This window comes from Notolabrus celidotus, unplaced genomic scaffold, assembly GCF_009762535.1.
Source record: "Notolabrus celidotus isolate fNotCel1 unplaced genomic scaffold, fNotCel1.pri scaffold_233_arrow_ctg1, whole genome shotgun sequence".
NCBI classification, from domain to species: domain Eukaryota; kingdom Metazoa; phylum Chordata; class Actinopteri; order Labriformes; family Labridae; genus Notolabrus; species Notolabrus celidotus.
Genome location: NW_023260080.1, coordinates 21580 through 31219, shown reverse-complemented (window position 1 = coordinate 31219; position 9640 = coordinate 21580). Strand labels below are relative to the sequence as shown.

Sequence of the window (9640 nt, the reverse complement as noted above, 5' to 3'; positions counted from 1 at the left end):
AACTGCAAGCAGAAAACACTACGACAAAATCAGAAAACACTCTGGCAAATCAGAGAACACTCTGGCAAATCAGAGAACACTCTGGCAAATCAGAAAACACAAGGACATTACAGTTTTTCTCGATTGTTTACACACATTTTCTGAAAGCATGCCTCATACTCTCAGAACTCTACACACAAATCAAAAAACACACAATGGGCAAAACCCTTCAGTTCTCCTTCAAAACAATGTTATTTCTTCTCAAAATAGTGTTTTGTTTTCAAATGACACAGAAACCACCATGAATAGACATTTATAAGAACCAGTTGAACACTGATGTGCTCAATGGAAAACACTATGATGAGTGGAAAACACTTCTCCATTCATCACAATGACAGCCCTTTTTTTCCTTCAGTGTGACACTTACTACAGACAGTACATACATAAGTGTGTAGTAAAATATTTTAGAATAATGTTTTTAATACTCAAAACACACAAACTGTTAACGGGTTGAGTTAGGACCCACAAGCAGTACCGGAAGCCAACAGATCAGTTGGTAATGACCTTTATTGAACAGTTCATCAATAGACACGGACAACAGGTGAATAGTCTCTCTACCTCGAACACAGGTAGGGAATCGAGTCTCTCTGGGCTCGATGACAGCCTGACAAATCAAGCACCGGTGCACAGCAAATCCCAGGAGTGAAAAATCTGGTAGTTAAGCAAAAAAGAGTGAAAGTGTTAAATTCTTGGAGTTTATTCATCCCCTCTAACTCTGGCAGTGTTGAGGGTTACTGGAGTTTTTAGTAATATTTTGGGGTTCATTCAGTGGGGGTTCAGGAGCCTGAATGAACCCTCTTCTGGAGTTCATGATTAACCGTCCTCCCTGACCGCACATGGCACAGCAGGCTGAAACGTGGACAGAGAGGTAAGAGTGAAGCTGTTTCTGCTTTTTCCTTTAACTTTACTGTGTTGGATACTTCACCAAAGATGTTCAGCAGGCACAGCTAACATAGCATTTATGTTGAATTTGATTGAAGTTATGCATGCATTGATTTAGTATTGAATAGCAGTTATGTTCCGAGTTTAGCATAGCATGCTACATTGGAGCTTCGGCCTTTTTCTCTGCATAAAAGTTATAGTTTGTGTACAGTTTAGTAAGTGAACGGTTTAATAAGTGTATAGTTTACTAAGTGTACAGTTTAGGTGGCCAGTTTTTTGTTTAAGGGCCGATGCACCTCTTTTGTATACAGTCTATGTGATGCACACATACTTCGAGTCAGCTGCATTACTTGACTATTTTCATGAAGCCTCTATGTTAATAAATGAGAGCTTACACACACCCTATAATCACCTCTACATGTTTATAATTTCGCGCTAGTGCCTGAAATTACGATGTAAAATTAGGACGGGACTTTTATTTTGAAAATGAAATGACTTTTATTGTGTAATCCCGCCATTTCCGTGCCCGTCTTCCTGTTAGCTGCTGAAAATATCGGCAGGTACTTTCCACACCTCTACCGGCACGAGGGTTTGTGTGGCCACATGCTGATGAGAAAAGAGAAGACAAGGCAAGACATGTCATGATATGCTGTATGTGTGCGTCCTTTTTTTTCTGTAAACCTTACAGAAAAATACATGTCAAGCCTAAAGTTTGTTCACTGATGGTGACAACACGGAGCTTCAGTAGCCGAATGAATGCTAATGAGCTAACGCTTATTCTACATTAAGATACATAAACTCTGGATTCTGACTTTATTTAGCAATGGAACTGTATGTTTTCCTTCTTAAAGTGTTTTCCAGCGAAACTGAGATGGGACAGATTCAGCAAGTTACTGGTTTGATGGAGCACTGCTGAAGGGAAGCCTGAGCGCATGCGTCAATGTAAGTAGCCACCAACGTACATTAGCCAACAACTCAACAGCAATTTGACAATGATTCTTAAAGCTTTGATTTAAATAACTGCACTCGTATTATACCTATTACAAAAAGCTAAATATAAGTTTTCTCTTTTTAATATTAGATGGCCCAGACATTAATAAAGGTCCAACGAGACTCTAAGAAGAAGTATGTGAAGTTAGAGGACCTTTGCTTCTCTGATTTTCTTAGTGCTGGTAAGTTATCTATTTTATATAAAAGTATATATAGAGAGAGTAGCATCATTAAGTAAATGTTGTGCTCTTTGTCACAGTCCGGGAGAAATTCCTGATACCAGAGGACATAATAATACAAGTCACAGATGACCAAGGTGTAGAGGTGGATGAGGATGTATTTCCTGAACTTGCTGCTAAAGAAATGTGTTTTGTCATCTCCACTGATGATGGTAGGCCATTTAATCATTTTTATGTTTTCAGAGATAATTATGGGATTCACATCTTAATTCAGAGACAGTTGTTTGCTGGATGTTTACTTATGTGCTTGCGCATCACAAGAATCTTTGGTTTGTATTTCAGAACTGCCATTGGCTGAATCCTCCAGGACCTGTAGTGACCTTTCAGACGAGATAGTATATGTGACTCTTGGTAAGTAATCAAGTACAATGTGATTTTCATGTTTTGTCTTACAACACAGTATTGCAATCATTTTAGTTTCTGGGATCTGATCCTTTTTATTCTTTACTCCATTGTGTGTTCTTCAGATCTTGGTGGTGTGCCACAACCAAGTGAAGTGCTATCTTCTCCACTGGGAGACACTGGTAGTCTGACGGATACTCTGTCCGTCTCCGGAAGTCTTAGCAGTGAAGCAAGTGATCCAGGATGTGAAGGGAGTCTACGATTGAACAGAAACGTTGCAAGAAAAGTAAGAAGTACATACATAACACCCGTGATTCCTGGAAAATGAATGTGTTTTGCAAATAATAATGCTTTATGTAATTAATGTAAAAATTGTTGATTGTATTTTTTCCCTTTGTAATTATTTTATTTTTTAGGCCGTGGATCAAATTCTGACCTCAAAGCCAGCAGGAATGACAGTGATTAAAGAGTATGAAGACACTGGGAGTTTAAAAGACTCCACCAGGCGATTAATGGTGAACGTCATTGTAGCACACATGCGTGAAAAAGAAGGGTAAGAATGCCAAATAAGTCTTGACTTTCTAATTTCTTAAAGAACACAACAGTAGGAAGTAGGAATTACGTTTGTCTTTTTGCAGATGTCATGTTAGTAAAGCAACAAAGGAGTTCCATGCCCTTGGGATTGTGTCAAGGTTTCCGGCATTAAAAGACCCATACTCAAACAAGGGATATGTAAGTTCCCACTGAGTGAAATAACAACTGCCGCTGATTCCATATTTTTCCAATATTGATTTTTGTTTTCTTCTACTTAGGAACATTTTTACGACTGTCGGAGCAACAAAGGCTTTCTTGAGTGGAGACTAAAGACTGTGCAACGTCAGTCCAGAACAGCCTTCCCCGTCAAGAAAGTGGTGCTTCAAGGAGGTCCAACATCATCGAGATCCACTGTGGTTACCACAGGTGAACAGCAAATGGGAGATGAATATATGGAAGCAATATCTCTTCTTCAGCACACAACAGATCGTGACACAGTCTTCCAGAAGATGAGAGAGACCTTCCAGTACCGTCAGCAAATTCTGCATGATCCGCAGCACTCAGCTGATCTTCTGCAAATATTTCCTCGCTTCTTGGACACTAAAGGACTGGTATGTATTCAAAATGCATTTTAAAACGTATTTTTATAAGTTGACAAGTGGCTGTAAGTGCTTATTTTTTTTAAATTAGATTTTACAAGATTTCTCCTTGCTGTTTGGAGAAGAGGCCGCAACAAGGTTCCTGCAAAAGTGGAACACCAACTTCAAAGACAAGGTCATCCAAGAGGCCAGGAATCTAAGGGAGAGCACGCTTCTGAAACAACACCTCACATCTGCTCTGAATGAAGGACCAAACATCGGTGATGATCCAGGTATACCATGATTCTGATACCAGATGTACAAAATAGGCCATTTAAAAATAACAATGTTATTTTCTCCATTTACAGAGTGGGACAGTGATATGTCATCTCTTCTTGTCCTTCTGCATCTTCTCACACCACAACCAGCTGGAAGAAAACGGGCCAAGAAAATCAGCATTGAAGAGGCAACAGATCATCTGGTGAAATTTCAAAAGGTTTGTGAATAACACAATTTCATTTAAAATACTGCAGCGAATTTAAAGTTTTTTATGCCAAGTATTTACAAGATGTATTATTGTGTTTCAGTCGTGTCAAAGCCTTGAGGATCATCTGATGACCACCAAAGGACGCTCTCAGCCATATCTTCTTGCCACAGGGACTTCAAAAGCGCAGGTTTTAACCTATTACATTGTCATGGACAAAAAGCTTCTACCGTGTCAGTCATGTACATCCTTGGGGGCTTTTGATGAGCTATTTAAGTCCCATTTTGTCTTCAGTGTGAAATATGAAGATTCTCTGTCCAGCCTGTACACATTTTTGCAGACAACTGTGTACAACATTGACATAGGTAGTACTGAAGAAACGCCAAGAGTCAAAGAGATGAGAGCAAGGCTGTTAAATAAGCAGTAACTATTTAATTCAGCCAAAATGTTAAGTTGTTTCCTCTGCACTTCATCCTTTGGTACAGTTTTACTTTTGTTCAGGCACCTTAAACTAATACATGGAATGTATCCAGGGAAAAGTCTTCGACTAAAATGTGGTCAGACAGGTTGTTGTTTGCAGTTCTCAAGTTACTCTGGGTTTAGGAGGCATCTTATTAAGATACATGCTTTAACCAGTAACATATGTGTGCCTGATCAAACTCTTTCCACTGATGACACAGAAGACTGTCCCAATTCTCAGTCCATAAATGAAGGACCCTCAACTTCATCTCAATGCCAAAATGCTGTACAAGTTCCTCAAATGCAAAGTCACAACAAAGATATGTGTGCTTCCATTGTATCCAAGCTTTTGGGAAGCGGGGTTCCAAATACTGTAGTTCTTTCCACCATTGAGAATTTACAAGATTTTGTGGAAGATCTGCAAACTAATATTCAAAACCAAATATTGAAAGTAATCCCTGAGAACAACTCATGCAGGCCAGCCATAGAAAATGTATTCACAAGTTTGGAAAACCCTTTTAGCCAGCTGAACTCTGATACCAAATGGAAGAAATATTTCAAGGACAAATGGGGAATAGTGGAGCCAGTAGAACTGCACCTTGGTGTTCGGTATGATACCAGACGCAATAATAAAACTGGGACTTACGAACAAGTTCCTGTGAATGATAAATTCACCTATATTCCTATTCTGCAAACTTTACGCTTCATTTTCAGAAATGAAAACATTTGTGAGATAATGCAAACACTAACTCAATCTGACATGTATGAAGACTTTTGTGATGGAAGCTATTTTAGAAGGCATCCTCTTTTTTCGGTCCAAAGATTTGCTCTCCAAATTCAATTGTATTACGATGACTTCGAATGTGCAAACCCTCTTGGGTCAAAAAAAGGGATCCATAAAGTAGGTTGCTTTTACTTCATTCTCAGAAACCTTCCTCCAAAGCTAAATTCTGCCCTGAAGAACATCCATTTGGTGTCATTGTTTCATGCAGAAGATGCAAAGAAATATGGTATTGATGAAATACTGAAACCTTTGATAAGGGACTTGAAAATACTTGAAACTGACGGGGTTCCAGTGCCATTTGCTGAAAACCCTATATGTGGTACCCTTGCACAGATTACGGGAGATAACCTAGGTATGCATACCATTCTGGGCTACGTTGAGTCATTTAGTGCCAAGTATTTTTGTCGATTTTGCTTAATTGACAAATGTTCATCGCAGATAATTTTTTCAGAGGATGACCCAAGTTTGACTTTACGGTCACGTGACTTGAATGAACAACACTATGCCAGTTTGGTAGATGATCCAACATTAACATCATCTTTTGGCATCAAGAGAAGAAGCATACTTAATACTTTGCATCATTTTAATACTGCTGAGAACTATGCTGTTGACATCATGCATGACATTTTGGAAGGGGTTGGTCAATATGAGGTCAGACTTCTTTTTGAATATTTGATAGAACATTTCATCTCCAGAGAAAGCCTGTTAAACAGGATATATGCTTTTAACTATGGCTATTTGGAAAGTAAAAACAAGCCAACACATGTTAACCTCGACTGTGGAGGACATGGATTAGGATTGAATGCTTCACAAACACTTTGTTTACTCACAAATGCACCTTTAATATTTGGTGACCTGGTACCAGAGGAAGATTTGCACTGGCACTTGTTGCTTTTGTTACTGAATATTATTAACATTGTGTTTTCATATTCCATCACTGAGGGAATGACTGTGTATTTGAAGCACCTTATTGTTGAACATCACCAACTCTTCAAAGACTTGTACCCATCAAAAAACTTGCTTCCAAAACATCATTTCATGGTGCACTATCCAAGGTGCATCAGAAAAATTGGACCACTTATTCATATCTGGGCCATGAGGTTTGAAGCAAAACACAAGTTTTTTAAAGATTGTGTGAAGAACTTTAAAAACTTGACTGTATCACTTGCTAACAAACACCAGTTTGCAATAGCATATCACTGGGAATGCTTCTCTTCACAATCAGTCACTTCTGGTCCAGTCAAACTGTGTTTAATTGAAACACTGGAGTTTGCAGAAGATGTAAAAACACATCTAAACATTGATCCACAAACCACTGTTAACCTAACAAAGTGGGTAAAATGTTACGGAGCTGAGTATCATGTAGGACTCTTTGTTTGCACGGGCACTGAGGAAAACTCACCGCTTTTCAGCAAAATAGCCTCAATTGTTTTGCACAATGACAAAGTTGTTTTTGTTTTGATTGAGCATGATACTTTTTTTCATGACCATTTCCATGCTTTTCGGGTGAATGAACAAATACCTAAGAAGGTACTGGTTACAGAAAGAGAAAAGTTGACACATTTCAAGTGTTTTGATGCCCAAATGTCATATGGGTGTGATTCCCAATTGTATATTGTCTCAGAAAATTGTATAATCTGATCTTAATGGGATCAATGTGAAGTTCTTCATTTAAAAAATTTTTTTTTTTTTTATACTTCAAGTCAACGGGTCACCTAACAGTACATGTGAAAATGTTGCACTGAAAACTCACTGTTATTTTAGTCTGAATAATGGCATAATATGTCATTATAATGACATGCAGTGAATGTTTTACCATTTGCACTGTTTTGTAATGTTTTGCACTCAAAGTTGTTTATGTGCCACATGTATTTTTCTAAATAAAAAATGTTTTAACTGTACATTGCCCAGTCATTTTTACATGAAATATATGAATAATTAAAATTTGTGAACTCTAAAAAGGGTTGAAATAAACACATTTGAAGTGTTCCCCCTAACTCTGGTTATGAGTTATTTATGGTATATCTGAATGAACTCACATGTTGTGTTGCATGTACTACAAATGAGATTATAACTTCAACACCTGAGGAGTACATTCTAACTCAGAAAAAGGGGTTCAAGTTTAACTAAAAAAAAATAGTGATTTTCACACTGCTTTTGAGTTTATTCGATGGTCTCACATGTACACTAAAATGTAGTAGTTTTTGACTCCCAGGGAGTTTATTCCAAAATGCAAAATTTGCTGTGTGACAGACAGATCCTGGAGAGAGTTGAAGAACAGACTCTCTCGAACTCCACAGGAGGACAGGACACCAAACGGCCATGAGGACAGACAGGCAGAACCCCAGAAGGGCGAAGGCAGAACTCGTAGTCAGGGACAGAAGGTGTAAGCGTTTTCTTGGAAGCAGCGAGGAGGGATGGTCACGGGCAGGCAGGGTCGGCAACAGGAGATCAGTCCGGAGAAGAACGTTGGAAAGTCTCGCATGAGGTCAAAGAACAATCTGGCAAGGAGTGGAGAGTGGCTGTTGCTTATAAATCAGCTTGATTGCAGATGAGGAGCAGGTGAGTGTGCAGGTGAACTGGGTTGCCTGATGAGGGGGCGTGGCTGGCCAGCAGAGTGGAGCAGAGGCAAGGAGAGTGGACAATTACTGACAGAGGGGAGGAGGTGAGCAGACTGACACAAATACACGGTAACAAATGTATTTTATCCCCCCCCCCGAGAAAAAAAAAACAAATGTACACAGTGGTCTAAATACAAAACAACAGAAGAATTTACTGTATACAGTTACAGTAAATAAAAAAAACTCTGCTGCATCCTCTCTTCTGTTTCGGTCTGGCCACAGCACCCCATCCACATCACAAGCAATGTTTTCCCTGGCCAAGCAGTGGGGGAAATAAAGCTCTGACTGCTAATTGTAAAACTGTGACAGGTGTTTGCCCATGTGAAGAGTCAGTGTGCATAGTAGGGCAATTCACTTTAGATTTTGAATGACACTGTGTTCAGAGATTTTCTTCATGAAAAGTGTGCCAAATGCAGAGAATTGTGTTTAGTGTTTAGAAAAAAGTGTGTATCAGAACTGCAGTTTGAGTGTAAAGCAGGAATTGTGCTTGTAGTTTAGCAGAATTGGTTCAGGGGGTCGGGGCATGGGCTGCATGTTGTGGTTATTGTGTCCTAAGTGCCAATATTTGTGTGTAAACAATTGAGAAAAACTGTAACCAAACCGGAAGAAGTAGGTACCCTCTCAGGACATGACTCGTCGCTGACAGTAGGTGGCGGTATGCTCCGCCATTAACCATGAAGAAGAAGAAGGACAACACTCCCAGACGAACACAAGCAAGGGAACACACCGCCATGTATTGCCAATATTGTGGCAAAGAGTTTCAGGAAAAAACGAACTTCTGTAGTGATTGTGGGAAAAGGCTGCAAGGAGACAGTGACAACACTTACTCGCAACCTTCAAATAAGTTAACACATGTGACGTTAATGTAATGTTTATGTGAGGCTACTTTTGTATGGTGTATTGTGCTTACCAGAGCTAGTTAGTAGACCTCTACTGTGTTGAGGGGCCAGCTGGTGCAGAAAGAGTTTATTTGAATCAGTTCATGTAAACAACTGGTTACCCTCAACAGTTGAGCTGAGGTCAAGGACTATGTTAATTTTGAATGCATTTTCTTTGTCTTTTAGGTGTTGGCAACGGCAGCTGATGTGGAAGGAGCACTGGTGCTTCCTGACTCCCCAAGACTCATTGTCTTAGGTAGTGTATACATTTAAAAAATATATTTTTTAAAGCATTGCAAAGACCATAAATATATAAAGGACATGTATATTAGCTCCACAGTTTAACATGCTGGTATTTTGTATGTGAAAGACAATACAATTTTTTTTTACATAGAAACCCTATGTTAATTTATGTTTAGGTGAAGTTCTCACAGCCACCACTTGGATGCTGAGCATTGAGGGTCAGTTGGTTGTGTCACCACATTCAAATGTCGTCGCTGGAATGGCAGCACTGTTTTCCAGCTACTCCAACTTCAATCTGGTGTACCAGGAGCAAGCATGTGGGACACTGGAATTCATTCAAAGGTAGCTACTGTATGTGCTTGAAGTAGAATTCTGGGAAAACTACCAGAATATTATTTTAATGGGCCAGTTCACCCCAAAATTAAAAAGTCCATAGTTTTCCTTTTACCTGTACTGTTATTTATCAATCTAGATAGTTTTGGTGTGAGTTGCCTAGTTTTGGAGATATCGGCCGTAGAGCCCCATAAAATACATTTGAAAAACTCAACAGTGATGTCTCTTTCCAGA

General features: G+C 39.2%; 1 protein-coding gene across 1 annotated transcript; it reads left to right on the top strand.

Annotated features, from left to right (window-relative positions):
* The first annotated feature begins 1198 nt into the window (after nucleotides 1-1198).
* LOC117809121 lies at nucleotides 1199-3908 on the top strand. The gene is made up of 9 exons (XM_034678793.1): nucleotides 1199-1863; nucleotides 2003-2093; nucleotides 2171-2302; nucleotides 2433-2501; nucleotides 2618-2778; nucleotides 2909-3045; nucleotides 3131-3224; nucleotides 3305-3637; nucleotides 3717-3908. Exons 2-9 carry the CDS (start codon nucleotides 2003-2005, stop codon nucleotides 3906-3908), a joined length of 1209 nt encoding a protein of 402 aa, XP_034534684.1. The 5' UTR covers nucleotides 1199-1863.
* The last annotated feature ends 5732 nt before the right edge of the window (nucleotides 3909-9640 follow it).